Raw genomic sequence first — 16,560 nt, forward strand, 5'->3', positions numbered from 1 at the left:
CTTAATGCTTATTTGCTGATTAGATTGTTCTTATGAGAGGCCCAGACTTCAGTGTAAAACTAGGTCGCAGGCTGACAGGAACTGCATGCTTTTGCAAAAATAGGAGCTGCAGGCAGAAAGTGAAACTAAGTAGAGTGTTTGTTGAAAACTTAAAGTTGGTGTGACGTCTAGAGGAAGTATATAAGTAATCAGGCTTCCTGTTTCTGCTTGAGACTTGAGCTGGCGTTTCTGTGCTAAGTCTCCATTTTCCAGAAAATGTAAAATTAAAGATCATTTTTTAAGTTAGACCACTTTGAGCCGTGTCTTTCTTGGCCGTTGAAGAATGCAAAGAACTGGATTTAATAACTGTCAGATCAGCTGTCAGAGTCTGCTTTGCACCTTTTGTAGAACATTTGAGTTCAAGAAAACCTATTACATGCCTTTTATGTTAAAAAAAATCCCCTCTGTATTTCAGTTTGTACTTTCATTTTAATAGATGACACCATCCTTCCAGCTGTGGGAATGGCAAGGTTTGATGGGCTAGCTGAAGGAAAAACCCAGAGGCTCAAATTTTTTAGGGATTAGATGGGGGTAAGATTGGCTATTTATCAAATAGCCCTATCTCTGAGCTCCGGCTTGGGGGAATCTCACATTCCACCTGGCTTTAAGTGATAAACGGATCAGATTGTGTTTAAACTGTCTGGTGTGTGTGTGTGTGTCTGTATTTGTGTGTTCGTTTGTGCACGATCCCCAATTTCCCGTGCACTGGTTTTCTCACGGTCTATAATATGTTGGTCTTTTCCAGATTTGATTGGCCTCTGTACTGGCCTAATAGCAACTCAAATCAGTTGGGGTGCCGCTTCGCTCTTCATGCATGCTGGTTGTGTGGGAAGAGGCTGAACGGTTAAAAAACTGTGAGATGGGAGAAGATAGAAAGGTTATAATTTATGTCTGGGTGAGACAAATGTCTCAGCCACTGTCCTCGTCCCTCTGGCAGTCATGGGCATTAATCCATCTGCTTGCCGATTGCAAAAGGGGAGGAAAAAAAAAAGATCGCAATCATCGTTCATCAAGTCCAGCTTGGGGCCCACGAGTCAACCCGAGGGAGGAGGCTTTCATATTCATCCTGCATTATTGTCCCTTATTTGCCCCGCCGCCCGGCCAGACAGTTATGAGGGGAAAGAAGTAAGCAGAGAATATAAAACCACTTGTGCACAGGAGGATAAATGTCAGTCAACGAAGACCTCCTCACTATAGCGAAGCCCTTCTAAGAGAGTAAGCAAGCTCACGGTTCACAAGCTCTCCTCCATGCTGCTGCATCAAATTCAGCCTTGCTGTGCTTTTTTGTTGTTTTTTGTTTTTCTAACAAGCTTTTGAAGAGACATTTGTGATGTGGGGAAAGGTTTATATTCATGTAATGCTTCTCAGCAAGAATTTCAAGTGATTTACGCTCTACATTAAACTCTCTGAACTGAACACTAACAGCTCCTGTTTTTAGCGTTAGGCGCATAATGCTTCTGTGGAAAGAATTCTCTTGTTATCTATTCCTGCACCGCACGTTCTTGTTTTATGGTTCGTGTCATCTGCTCTGTTTTAATAGTCTAATTTTATGTGCAGAGTAAGTCACCGTTTTAACTGTCTGACGTTTTTCAAATGACATTAGGTTCTATTGTCTGGATGTTTTCCAGAAGATATTTACTGTGTAACGTTGGGGATGCGTCGTAGCCCTTATAGGCTGCCCATCCTCTGCAGTCGCTTCGCTGTTTCTAATTTCTTTGACTTTGATTGGTTTTTCATACACATTAAAGTCTGGGTTGCATTTATGCTATTAAAATATAGCTTTACTTTCTTCAGAATCAAATGTGGCTACAGGCTAAATGTAGTTTAATGCCACTGCTCTTTTGAACTGAGCGTGCTGATGACCAGCTGCTTCTCTGCTGCTGCTGTGGCTTAAATGGTTGCACTGAAAGGCCGAAAGCCTGTCATCTGACAGAGGGGCGAGACAATAATTGTTTAGATGGGAGAATTACTTTGAAACAGTCTCTCCTCCAAGGTGCTCGTGTTGTTGCACTTGTACGGAAAGACACAAAAAAATGTTCAAAGTGTGTGAAGATACGAAGAGAAAGACACATTTTGCCTACTTTCGTACCATTCGGCACTTCGGTGTAGTCAATCATGGCCCGAAGTGGGAAAATTGTCCAGCAAAAAAAAAAAAAAAAAAAGGTTTGGAGGGGGTTTGGACTCTAACGAGTTTTTTTATTTTTTTTTGTATGAAGCGCACATTGGCATGCAGCGGTTTGGTCTGGTTTGTTTGATCTGGTCAGAATTTCTTTAACTGTGAAGAAAAGTGAGGAAAAGATGAAATGCTTTCTAAAGGGTCAAATTAGGAACAATGCAGTTTTGTTATAGCCGAAGAAGACGAAGGACTTTTCAAAATAGCAGAAAGAAGAAAAGAAAAAAATCTTGAAGTAAAGCTTAAAGAAGATATTTTGTAACACAGACACTGGACTTGAGTTCTCGTTATCCGTCATTCTCACTGTAAATGTTTCTGTGAGATGAGACTTGAATTGAGGTCAAACATGCAAATGTTAGCTTAGATCATTACTTTCTCAGTTGGCCATTGTGCATTTCACCATGTTTGTTCAATATCAGATTTTTTTTTACAGTGTTTGATGTTTGATCATATTTAAATGAATAATTCCTTCTATAATGAAGTGTTATCTGTGACAAACTACGATTGAGCTCACAGTTGAAGCAGTGTTTCTCTTTATGAAATTCTTAACCAATAATAGAATAGAACTCCCATTTTATCTCTAAAATTAGAAACATCCTGTCTCCTCGCATACAAAGCCTTGAATCGGGCCCAACCTTATCTTAACATCTCTATTGGGGCAATATCATCCCAACAGAATGCTTCACTTGTCATGATCCTGGGTCTGCTGACCCAGCGTTTTGTGTTTAGTTTATGTAGCCTTCAGGTTTCCTAAGTTCATCGTTATCATGCCTAGTTGTTTCCAGTTAATTTTACCCCTCGTGTTCCCACTATGTTAAGTCTATCATGCCTAGGTGTTTCTAGTTATTTTCCCCTCGTTTTTCCACTATGTTGTCTCCCCTGCTTTTCATGTATTTCATGTCTGTGGCTTATGTTGTCAAGTTCAGGTTGTCATGTCTATATCTCACTGTGTTTCCTGTTTTATTGTGAAGAGGTCTGGCGTGTCTGTGTTCATCATGTTCAGTTACTCTCCCCCTGTGACGTAATTATGTTCATGTGTCAGCTGGGTCCCCATGTGTTGCCACTTCCCTCATTATCCTCCTGTGTCCATTTAGTCTGTGTGTTCTCAGTCATTCTTTGTCAGGTCGTCCGTTGTATTCGTCTGTTGTACTGCTCATCCATGTCTCGGCTCCAGGTATCCCTGTCAGTTCATTATGTTTAGAGTTTTGTATGTTTCGTTTTAGTTCACCCAGTTTAGGTCATTGTTTAGTTTTCATCGATTCCCTATTATTTTGTACCCTCGTTTCTTGCCTTAATAAACGGCTTGTTTTGTTATTCATACCTCATTTCGGTCTGCCCTTGAGTCCTTCCCTGCAACATACGGTCTGCCCTAGCCAGACCGTGACATCACTTTCAGACTGCAGGCTTACGTGTGGCTGCTGGAGTATTTAAAAGTAGAGGTAACGTTAAGTGAATTAAGTAGAATTAATCTCTGTCTCTCTTCCTTAACCCATAGCTGCTCTCCCCTGAGCCTGGTTCCACCGGATGTTTTTTCTTGTTAAAAGGGAGTTTTTTCTTCCCACTGTTGCCAAGTACTTGCTCAGAGGGGTTTGGTGGATCGTTTACATTTTCTCTCTATTATTGTAGGTTCTTAACACTATAAAGCATCTTGAGACAGCTGCTGCTCTGATTTGCCGCTATATAAATAAAATTGAACTGAGATGAATTGTGGTTCAGATAATATCCGATGCTTTGACAGCACTTAAATAGCTTTTTTTGCCTGTTTGGAATGTTCGAATTGCCAAAATTAGTGTATAAGTCTTCATTTCATCAAGTTTCTCAAACTCAACCCTACACAGGTTGGTGAAGGTTACAAAGTTAAGAATTCAGAGTTTTTCTAAAGGCCCGCTACAGTCCAACAACAGCCTGGCTGTGCCATTATAGCAGCTCCTTGTGCCAACAACCTCACCTCCACAACTCCTCCAACTGCAATTTCTTAATTACATTACTGTCTTCTGAAAGCCTTCTCCTGCTTTGCAGCTTTGTAGGTAAGAGCTGTTGAGAGTGCTTGGCAGATTTGTAGAGGAGCTCGTTGCTGCTGACTCTTTAAACAAGATTTGAAGAGTCAGCGCATTTATAAACCTTTGACATTTCCATCACCTGTCCCCAGAAATAACGCCAAACAAGTCATAGCCCTAAATAGCTTAACTTTACAGAGTCTCAGAGGTTATTATCTTAGATCTCAAATCCAAATGTTTTTCCTTTTTGCACAGACTTTTTTAATGACCTCAGTGAACTGCTGTCTGTGATCTGTGTTGATTTTGACTGTGTAATTATTGTTGGGGATTTTAACATCCATGTGGACAACACTCAGGACAAAGGGACTAAAGACCTGAGTAACACTCTGTTACATGCTGAGTCAGCCCAAAGTTGCCCAGAGGCCACACATAATAGAGGACACACTCTTGACCTACTGATCTCCAAGGGCCTGAGCATTTCAAAGGTTACTGTGTCTGATGTGGGCGTGTCTGATCATTACTGTGTTTTCTTTGAAAGTAAAATCTCAGCCCACATAAATATATCAACAACAGTGATCACAAAAAGATGTATAACTGAACACAGTAGTGCAGTTTTTCTAACCAGGTCTTCCCATTAACACCTGACCTGCCCAGAGGGTCAGTCAATGAGCTCGTAATGGACACTATTGCTCCCATTAAGGTGAAGGTTATCTCTGGAAGGAAAAAGTCTCCATGGAGAAACTCCACACTAGTGAAAAATGAAAAAAGAGAGTGTAGGAAAGCTGAGCGCAGATGGAGAAAAACAAACCTCCAGGTTCATTATGACATCTATAAAGAGAAACTTCACAATTATAATTTACAACTGAGGAGTGCAAGGAGGTCCTACTTCTCTGACATCATCACTAAAAACAGTCATAATGCTCGGGTCTTATTTTCTACAGTTGACAGGCTAACAAACCCTCCTGTGTCAGTGGCAGCTGAACTTCATTCGACCATGGCCTGCAATGACTTTGCCAAATTCTTCACAGAAAAAATCCAAAAAATTAGACAAGCAATTGGTACATCAACAGCAGATCCAGGATATGTACTGTGTCCACCGAAAAACTGTTTAAACACCATGAAACAGTTTCAACCTATTAACAGCAAAGACCTGGAGGACATCTTAGGTCAACTGAACAACTCCTCTTGCTGTTTAGATGTCCTGCCAACAAGTTTTTTCAAAAAGGTCTCAAATACTTTAGAGTCAGACCTGTTACAGATCGTCAACTTTTCTTTATTATCAGGTGTGTTTCCAGAATCACTAAAAACTGCTGTAATCAAACCTATACTGAAAAAGGACAATCTTGACAAGACACAAATGAACAACTACAGGCCGATCTCAAATCTCCCGTTTTTAAGTAAGATCATTGAAAAAGCAGTTTCTCAACAGCTCAGTTACTTCTTAAAACAGAATAACTGCTATGATGCCTTCCAGTCAGGTTTTAGACAGAACCACAGCACTGAAACCGCTCTGACAAAAGTGTTCAATGACATATGTCTGAATACAGACAGTGGAAAAATGTCAGTCTTAGTTTTACTGGATCTCAGTGCAGCATTTGATACAGTTGACCACAACATATTACTCAAACGACTGGAGAACTGGGCAGGTATTTCAGGAACTGTACTAAACTGGTTCAAAACATACTTAGAAAACAGGAAATACTTTGTATCAATAGGTAACTTCACATCTGAGCAGACAAGTATCACATGTGGAGTTCCCCAAGGTTCCATCTTGGGACCCCTTCTGTTTAACATCTACATGCTCCCACTGGCACAGATTATAAACAACAACAAAATAAACTATCACAGCTATGCAGATGACACACAAATATATATCACAATGTCACCAGGAGACCAAGGCCCTGTACAGGCTCTTGGTAAATGCATTGAGGAAATTAATGACTGGTTGTGCCACAATTTTCTCCAGCTAAACAAAAACAAAACTGAGGTAATAGTCTTTGGCGCCAAAGAAAAACGATTACAGGTCACCAGAGAACTTCAATCTATACATCTAAAAACCACAAACCAGGCGAGAAATTTGGGTGTAGTGATGGATGCAGACCTAAACTTAGAAAAACACATTAAGACAATAACAAAGTCAGCTTACTATCACCTCAAGAATATTTCAAGGATAAAAGATCTGATGTCTCAACAGGACCTGGAAAAACTAGTCCATGCATTCATCTTTAGTAGGCTTGATTACTGTAACAGCATCTTTACAGGTCTACCTAAAAAATCAGTCAGACAACTACAGCTCATTCAGAACTCTGCTGCTCGAGTCCTCACTAAGACCAAAAAAGTGGACCACATCAGTCCAGCTCTGAGGTCTTTACACTGGCTGCCTGTCCGTCAGAGGATAGACTTTAAAGTTCTGATGCTGGTCTATAAAGCTCTGAATGGTTTAGGACCAAAATACATCAGTGACCTCCTGACCCAGTATGAACCTTCCAGATCCCTCAGGTCATCTGGATCCGGTCTTTTATCAGTTCCCAGAGTCAGAACCAGACACGGAGAAGCTGCATTCAGCTTTTATGCTCCTTATATCTGGAACAAACTCCCAGAAAGCCTCAGATCAGCTGAAACACTGTTTATTTAAATCCAGGTTGAAGACTCACCTGTTCTCAGCTGCATTTGAATAAAGCACCAAATCCACACTTTTAAGCTTAAATTTCAAAACTCACATTTAACTACTGATTTTATCTGTTTTGATTTTATATACTGTTTTGTTTGTTTGTTAATTAGTTTGTTTGTTTGCTTGTTTTAATAAATTTTAAATCATGCTTTTTATTTGTTCTTGTTTCTAATGTCTCTGTAAAGCACTTTGAATCACCTTGTTGTTGAATTGTGCTATACAAATAAACTTGCCTTGCCTTGCCTTTTCTTTTTTTTTCATCAGTTATGCAAATCAGTATCTTCACAGTGCTTACAATGTCAAAAAAGAAAGATCTCCTTAAAGCCTTTTGGAGGTCAGTTTATATTTTATTGATTTAACTATTCATATTAGGAGGTACCCAACTCCTCACACTTTGATGACACCTTCACTGACCCATTATGAGCTGTTGGAAAATGAAGGATTAGTTTCTTGAAACTCATTTTCGTGAAAAACAACAAACAAAGCAAAAAAAAAACCAAGAACAAGAGAAACGGAGCTCATTTCACCCTCGGCTAACCCATCTTTAGCTGGTAATGACTGTCTTGTAGTTCACATCAGAGTTTGATTTTCACACAAACACAAACCTCGCAGTAATTGAGCCTTTAAAACAAACTTTTTTTGTTCTTTGCCAATAATTCCATGAGCCTGTGTGTGTTTAAGGGATTGATTTAGAGACTTTTAATGATCTGAGTTGGCGTTCAAATCATGTTCATTCCTCCCAGTTATGGGGACACCGTTCACACACATACAAGCTTTGTTCACACATGCCGTGGCTTTGCGTAATCCCGGGATCATGTTGGATTCTTTAAATCAACTTCAGGTCTGTTTACATAAGACTGTGCAGCTAAAGGCGGCCTGCGTCCCCCACGCTCCCCCCAACCTTCAGCCTCTGCAGCCATTAATCAGAGTGATGCACAGATGGTTCCGCTCGCTTCCTTGCACTGGCCTTCTATGGTTGTGTTGTTGTTTTTTACACCCACCCTACATGTCAAAGATGGTCAAACCATATGGATGCATGGCCGACTGTGAAATTGAAACAATCCACTGTATGTGGATAAGTGTAGTATAAATATTTATGGAGAGAATAAGAGATGGCCTCTTGCAGAATTTGCATCGTATTAGAATAGCCTTGGGACACCCGATGATTTATTGTGATTATCAGAGATTTAATCCTGTCTGTAAAAGTGCTTTCCGGTGTATTATTAATTTTTAAAAGCTGCACTGCTACTCTGATCTAGCTGGTTGATAAATTTGTGTGTCCCTGCAGCACACTGCTCATTTTCTTATTATATTCCTAATAGAACAAGAGCTGTTGTTATCATAATTAACAATGTATTATGTTGTTATTTGCAGCACACAAGGTGGTGTGGCTGTTTTCTGAGATGCTAGGCACTACACTGTAGATTGCCATTGTCATGGAAACCAGAAGCCATTGTTAAAAATATATAGCATTTTGTATAAAACATGTACTGTAAGTTAAAACCTATGCTTGTATTTGTGGTTTATAATATGTCTAAAATAAGTCTAAGTACTATTATTATTATTATGCTTTTTTTCTACTTTGTTTTTTATTCTTGTTAATGGAAAAAACATGCAACAATTTCTACCTGGTTCCTTAATGTCTGCTATAAAACTTAATTTAGTCCATTTTGATTTGTTGTTTTTTAGATGCAGAGAAGTCCAAAACTATTAAGAGATGGACAAATGCGCTGGTTTTGTTCTTTTCAGCAGTTTTCAAATACAGAATAACAGAGGCCTTATCTTGTGAATATATTGCAGTTGTGCTGCAAACTGAAAATTGCGGACTTTTAAATATTCACTGTATTTATGAAAATGGATTCAGCCCTGCTCACATCTCACAAGAGTGGGACAAAAAACAGAAACACTAGAATGAAGTTCGGTCTCACAGCAGCTTGGTGACGAGTGCCCAAATCCACATCTGACTGCAAACACTATCACTTCAGTGAAGTCTCCTGTCAATACTGGAACCTTTAATTAAATATTGTATGCGTGTGTTTTTCTGTATCTTAAATTAAGAGCACCATACCGTACTGTAGCTGCCGCCTTCTGTCTTCTGTTTTTCGCATCTCTGGATATGTTTGCAGATGACAGAGCCATATGGGCTCCCATCAATCCTAAAAATGTATCTCCTTTACGTGATGGAGACTTGTTTCGCTGTTCTTGGCAACTTCTTCCAGCACTTTGATGTAGTTTCTCACTCGTAGCCTGGAGCTTTTATGAGCTACTTTTAATTTTAGAAGAAAATGAACGTTTTAAGGTTTTAAATGTTTGATGATCACTTCCCTGATGAAGGAGAAAATCAAGATTTTATTTTATTTTTTTCAGTGGGGGGTCATGCAATGGTCATGAACGTTTTTTTCTCTGATACAGAAAATTAGTGGACAACCATAAAGTTGCTTAACATCATTACTGATTCTTTCCTTGTCCGTTTTTGGACTAGTTTTGTGGAAATGGCTCAAATGTGTCTAACACGCCTTTTTAACTTGCTCCAAGAAATCTCATTTGCCACTAACAACTGTGATGTCGTTTACAGCATCGGAAACATAGCAAATCCCCCTTAAGCCCCGCAAACTTCCATGTGGTGAAATCGTTTAAAGGCCCACACAAAGTTCGTAGAGAAAATGCTCTTTTTTTCTTCCTGGAGTTTTGAGTGTGGCATTAAAAGCTCCACCAGGCGGCCCCTCTGAAAATTTTGATTTGTAAATGCCAGTTTCATACAGCGTTGAGATTTCAGCCTCGTGCCCCACACAGAGCCGCGTTTGTCTGAATGTCAGGTTGGATCGGGGTTGTGTTGCCTGATGGGGCCTGGACACTTTGTCCCGCTCTGTAGGAGACAGCGTCACGTAGCAGGAAGCTTTTCCTTCACTGTTTGGTGCCCTTTTTTACCACTTCAGCTGCAACTATGAATGTGTCTTATTCATAATTGGTGCATTGGTCACTCTAACATTTTTCTAATCTATAGTTGTGCAGTGTTGCCAGAGTTTAGTCTGAGCAACAGTTAAAATATAATGAAAGCCATCATAAAATAACCTCACTTACAGAGGCTGTTGCTGGCAAACATTTGGCATTTTGCTTAATAAATTTGATTTTCATCGGGTCAATTAACCATCGCTGTAAACACCTACACTTGTGCATAAAATGCCAAATAGGAAAGGTTTTTGCGTGCATTAGTAAACTATACCCTTTTATGAGTTTTGTTTGTAAATGTCACTGCTTTTATCTCACGACATGATTTATCTTCTGCTAACCTTCCCCCCTTTTCTCTCTCTCAGCGCTCAGTCCGTGGATCTCATCCTTCTCCCACCCTGGTGTGAGAGACTACTCCCAGCTCACCCTTGACCTGACTAGGAATGAGCTTATTGTGGGTGCCAGGTAAGAAACTGTAAATCCACTCAGCTTTTCACCCCACAGAGCACATTACTGAGAATGTGATACCCTTTCTGACTCACTCATACAGTGCGGTTTTCGGATAATGACGCTTTTAAAGTGCTTTGCTGAGGCCTCGCTGGACCAAGTTAAGCTTTGGATTTGGCAGGAGCAAAGGATTTGGAAGAAATATGTCACGCCGCAGTAGAGTGTGTGTGTGTGTGTGTGTGTGTGTGTGTGTGTGTGTGTGTGTGTGTGTGTGTGTGTGTGTGTGTGTGTGTGTGTGTGTCTATTCTCTTGGCATGATATGAGTTCAAGTTTTGTCTGGATTGACCCTGTTAAAAGCGTAGACATACATGATCACAAAAAAGTGTAAAACCAAAGACTGAAATACTAACAGAAAACAATGGCCCAAGAGTGACGGGCAGTACAGTTTGTGCTTTAATCCACTTTGTGTTAACCTGACAGCTGGTCTCTAATACTTCATCTGCATTGTTTAATAGATTTTGCTGGATTTGAGCCAGTCACTTACATCATTTCCCTTTCTTCTTAATTCAGAAACTACCTTTTCAGACTGGACCTCAGTAACCTGTCACTGATACAGGTAAGTGTACTGCTTCTTCTCCTGTGGTTTTAAATTCTTATTTTTTGGGCGCTATCTCACTCTTTTTATATATGTTCGCCAAGTTTATTTTCACATTTTTTTCTCTTGTTTATGAATTAGTCAGGCAACATGTTATTGCTACAGCATTGTTTAGGCTGTGTATGCTGTTGGCCAGGAAATGAAAACGCTAATATGCTTTTATTGTTGTAGGTCATGGGTCACTTTAGCCTAGTAGTTGCTAGGCAGCATGATGAAATTGTCATGTATAATTTAGCTTGTTGGATATCAGGTACATGTGGCTGTTTTGAATTAAAAATGATGCAGTACAAAAAAAGACAAAAAAACACAACCTTTTAGCCTGTTGATAGAGGGTTGCCAAGCAACCAGCAGGCGTCATAACATATAATGCATAATTTGGATATAAATTATATGTTATGGTGTGATGTAGATGCTTTTATAAAGTGTTATAGGTAAAAATGTGAAAAGCAGACAGGCCTTTTTAACCCATTGCTAGAGCGTTGCTAGGCAACTTGATGATATCATAGTATCTGATATAGTTGAGAACCTTCAGGGGCCCAAGACGTATCTGTGTGGCAGCTTTGGTTGCTCAACTCGTGATTGTGTGGGAGGAGTTGGCAGACAAAGAAACAAACTCACACAGACAGAGATTTTGTGTATTGTAAGCAGATTATGTGGTAATAGTCCTTTAAATAATAGACTAAAGCAACAAGTCGAGCCTAAATGACTGCTGGCCGCTTCTCCCAGTCTTTTTACATGACTCATATGGAAACCGAAAACAGCATATTGTAGTGTTTCCAGTAGAAAGGTAAAGACTGACAAATTTCCAAAGGGGGATAGGACTTTGAACCAGGGGACTTCAACACACACTGACTTATTTTTTTAGTTAATGCTTTCCAGTAGGAAGGTTGGAAAACCAAAAGAAAAGCAGGATTTGTTTTGCCTCTTGGAAAGGTAGAGCCATTCATGCATCTCTGGCTGTACAGCATAATACTTGTTTACATCGCTCCAGCACTTTCACGGGTAGAGCCTGGTCAGTTCTCTGTGTATGGCTTATTTAGTGAGTTACAAATACACAACAGTGGCAGGACATAATAAAGGTTTTACTACTGTTTACATTCACCACTCCCATCTTGGATCCTCAACTCGGGGTTAGTGGGGCTGCTCTGACGTTGTGAGTGGGAAATCCAAATTGAGGTGGCATTCCAGATGGAAATTCTGGCTGGGAACTGGGATCTGGAACGCACCATAAGGCCAAGTTTTTGTAATGATCTTCTATGTGGAGGTACAGAAGCTTTGCTGTGACGCTTCATTGGATATGAAAATCGTCTTCTACGCTCAACATCATCTATTGAAGTATCTTCTACTCTGTCTTCTGCCTGAACAAGCCACATGTTCTTTTCTGTATACATGCCTCAGTTTTTTTTATCAATCCATCTATTTTCTTAAACAGCTTAACAGAAAGAGCCTCAATTTTAAGCCTCCAAAAGCAGTTGTGTATTGCTGATTTGATTAACTTTTAAACAGAGCATGTTTACTGATACTTCAAAGATTTTGTGCTAATGAGACAAACTTTGGGAGCAACAAAGCAGCAGGATGGCAGTCCCTTTCTCTTTCGCTTTCATCAGAGTCCCAGAATTTGCTAAGTTTCCTGTAGTCGGATCCTATTGCATAATAACATAGAGCAACATTTTACGTTACAGCTTATCAACTAGGTTACGACCAAACAAGTAGTGCAAAATAATCCATCACGAAACCTAACTGTTACTACATATGACAGTTTTTCAACAAGGCATCAACACTGTGGTGATCATATGTGATATATCCAGCTCAGATGTATCCAGTGTTGTGCGTTCTCTCTCTCTCTCTCTCTCTATATATATATATATATATATTTATATGTCCACGCTGCAGAGGATATAATCAAATCCTAAGGTTGTGTTGTGTGTGTGTACACGTGCATTTTTGTGTGTCCTCAGCCTGTGGGTGTAATGGGTTTGTTTTCTGAAAGGCCTGTGGTGGTAAGAGTGCTGTGCCGGAAAGTAGCTTTGGTATCAGTGGGAGTGTTAGCTCTGGGGCACAGGGTTGCCATACAGTTGCATCACACATCACAAATGACAAGCCCTGAATTCTCGATGGGACGGTGTAATCTAAACCGGTATATCACTGTCACTGAGCAGAGAAAAATAGGCATTGTACAAAAACCAGGCAGTGCACAGTTTCCATGCTTTAAACCACTGCGGGACATCTTCTTTGGAGATTGCCAAAGTTTTCCACGCCTTCAAAATAAATAGCAATGCATATTTTGCTGCTGTTAAGGTTAATGCACTTTAAGCCTTAATTATGTAAATGATGGTAGTGACATCACAATGCAGTTTTTATGCCCACCAACCAAGAAAAACAACAAGAAATGCATCTGCTGAGTGCAAATATTCTTTGTGATCCAAAGTGCACCTGTTATGAGATTTGTTTCTACGGTCAATGCAAACATATAATAACTTTACAATATATAATTTTATTTTTTTTAAAGCCTAAAAAGTTTGGTAACTTTGCTCCAAAAACCTGTTTTGAACCACACGTCTTGCTCATCCCTTTTCAGCATTTCACAAATGCCATTCTAATTCACATCATAGATGCGGGAAGCCAAGAAAAAAGTAATCCACCTGTTTTTGTAGTTGGCACAGTGCTGCAGTGGTTGATGGAGAGTCCTTGTTGGGGTTTTTTTGTGTGGATTATGCTTTTTCTCCCATTGCTTGCGTAGGCTCTCTCCGGATATTCGGGGTTCTTCCAAAGACATGCATGTCAGGTTAATCTGTGATCCTACAATTCTGCAGGTATGAACATGAATGTGAATAGTCGTCCCTGTGTTAGCCCGGTGAAAGTGGAGCGATATGTGTTTACTACATCCAAAGCATTGTAAACATTTTTATTAACATGTATTGAGTGTTTGGATTCGTTCAGTACCACGACTCTCTTATAATGTGTATCCAAAAAAAGTTAAGCAAGACTAGCTTAACGGTTGACTCTGCAGCATCAGTTTTGTTATTATTTCTATAACAAAAACTTGAATTATTTTTACACTACATTTCCACACAGGATTAAGCACATCACCACACTCCACTTTGTCTGACAGAGTCTCCTTTCACAGCAACCACAACTGAATGACATGATGTGTACAGCTGCCACCCGTGTGTCACTGCCGATATCAATGCGCCCTTTGTCTGCGTGTCCTAGCTGTCTACTTGTGGAAGAGAGAAGTTGACTTATGAGTGCTTTCATTTGTTTGTACCCGGGTTGTGTTGTTCTCTGCAGTTCCATGAAGCTGTTCTCTTTGTCCTGAAAAAAGGCACCTGCCATCCTTATCACATGTAAGGAAGCGTACACACATGCATCTGCTGTGAGCGTGCACAGAAATAACCACAGTGGCGCATACTGCCTAAATTCTCAAAGTCTGCTTTTCTCCTGAAACATACACACACCCACACACATATCACCAGCTTATTGTGAGCTATAGGGCTAAATGAGGTAGATCCTTCTTCACTCTGGCCAATGCGGAGGTGTCATTTGTGATGCCAAGGCTGAAATCAACGTGAGCATTACACAAACTGCCCAGTGAAGCAGAGAGGAGGGTCTCTACCCCCCATGCTAATTTGCCAGTAAAATGCAAGCCATCCAAAAAGGCAGAGGAGGGCGGCATCCCAAAATATTTCTTTTCATTTGGTGTATAAGTAAATAAAAAAAATACAAAAATACAAAAAATCTCCCATTTCCCAGTCCGAGCCTGAGGTTCAGTAAGAAAGGCTTTACGTGCAGATTTCCGGAACCAGTGATACAAGGCCTGCTGTAAATATCCAAACCACCTGCCAGAGAACATTGGATTAATTTAATTCAGTCCAGACATAAGCTCAGTTGTCTGCTCGCCATCGTGATACATCCTCATCACAGTCTGCTTCATTTTTAATATAATTAACCTCTTGAAAATCCCAACATCCACTTGTATCTGTGTTGTTACCACTCCACAGACACTGACCTGCAACTATTGGTAGGACAGAAGCTTTCTGCCATTTCTGATCATTAGTAAGTGAAGAGTAACCCAGATTATATTGTGATTTGGCAATTTAAACATTTTCACAGCTTGTGAAAGGGTGACTATAAACCTGAATGATGTTCTTCTGCCTAACTCTAACAAAAAAATGAAACTTTAACTGAGCCCAAAGCTTAGTTTAAGCTCCAGTTGGTGGTTTTGTTGGGTGATTGGATGAAAGTTATGTCCCAGCTATCTATCCAACCTCCTCATACAGACATTTTTGCTCTTTCAAAGCAGAAACAAGTCTGTCGTTTTTTGCCAAATCTGTGCTGCCACCATGAAATGACTTGATAATGGCCTACTGAGCCTACTAGTTGGAAAATACCGCCTACAGGCAATGCCTATATGGCAGTGATGAGAATTGATAATGGCGTTTTAATGGGCTGATAACATTCCAACCAGGTGCTCAGTTCAGCTTGAGAATTTCTTCATGCACTAAAAGCCTAATACCTGCACTGCACTCCGAGGCCAAAACAAAATTCATCATAACACATCGTCTTGCACAGCACATCGGTGAGGTGTTTTATCTGACCCATTTCTTAACAAGGTAGTAATAGACAAAGAAATAGAGCTGCACCACTGCACGGTGGCTCATGTGTGATGTATTCCACTCTCTGCAGCACCTGTTCAGTGCACTCTTACAATTTAGCAACTGATTTAAGCTCTCAATAAGGCTCTCTCTCTGCGATGCCAGTACAATCTCTGCTTTTTTCCCTGCAAGGATCTCAACCAGTGTTGCTGCTTAATTAACACCTTTAAAGCCACAGCATCCACTTTATTTGACTATAGAGCTCAGGATGCCTGCCACCTCTGTGCAGTGTTTAATGCATGCTGCAGGGAGTGAAAATGTCAGACCAAAGTCTCTATCCCGTGTGAGCTCTGTGTCTTTATGAGGCCACTTGAAATAAGTCATGGTTATGCATTATTTTTACAATTTTATATGTGGAAATTGTCTAAAACCTCTAGTGAGAGACGTGAAAAAGGGCGTTTTAACAAAAGCTACTGTGTTCTAGCCTTCTCTTATACCTAGCATGTTATTCAGACTTTGAAGACAAAAGCATTAATCTCTTCTGAAAAAGTTTTCCAAGGTTGTTTAACGCCAGACCTTGGACTCTAAAGTTACAGATTTGACCTTATTTTGATGGTGTTATCAACCGTAGTCAAAATAAACGGCAGCAGCTATGCTCAGAAGCCAGGCTGACCTGCAGAAATTGAGCGAGCCTTTCGGGACACAAAGCACGAGTGACTTTTCCTTTAAAAAAAAAAAGAAGAAAAACATCCACGGAGTGCAAATGAAAGTCATACTGACGCTTTATTCCAAAATAACTTGCTGATTGATTGAAAAGCAAACCAAAGAGGGTGGCCGATCACAGTCGAGTTACAAAGCTGCATTCTCCACTTTCCCATTCATCGGTATGGACGGGTTGGCCTGGGCTTTTTAAGCAGGTGGTCTGAAACCACACACCGGTGTCAATATCACTCCCCTGGTTTGGCATCAGCTTCACTCTTTAGTGTGCCCCTATAAGAGACTGCAGCTTGTTTGCATGTCATTAAATGGGCAGT

General features: G+C 40.2%; 1 protein-coding gene across 10 annotated transcripts in view; it reads left to right on the top strand.

The window, feature by feature from the left end:
* sema5ba (sema domain, seven thrombospondin repeats (type 1 and type 1-like), transmembrane domain (TM) and short cytoplasmic domain, (semaphorin) 5Ba) overlaps positions 1–16,560 on the top strand; it is a 194,935-nt gene that overhangs the window by 96,185 nt on the left and 82,190 nt on the right. For all 10 annotated transcript variants that reach the window (XM_082507351.1, XM_082507358.1, XM_082507356.1 and 7 more), the window contains 2 exons: positions 10,195–10,294; positions 10,847–10,892. In XM_082507351.1, coding sequence (XP_082363477.1) covers positions 10,195–10,294; positions 10,847–10,892 — 146 coding nt within the window. The remainder of the gene's footprint in view (positions 1–10,194; positions 10,295–10,846; positions 10,893–16,560) is intronic.

The sequence above is a fragment of the Aulonocara stuartgranti genome (genome assembly GCF_965226115.1).
Source record: "Aulonocara stuartgranti genome assembly, chromosome: 16".
Lineage (NCBI taxonomy): Eukaryota > Metazoa > Chordata > Actinopteri > Cichliformes > Cichlidae > Aulonocara > Aulonocara stuartgranti.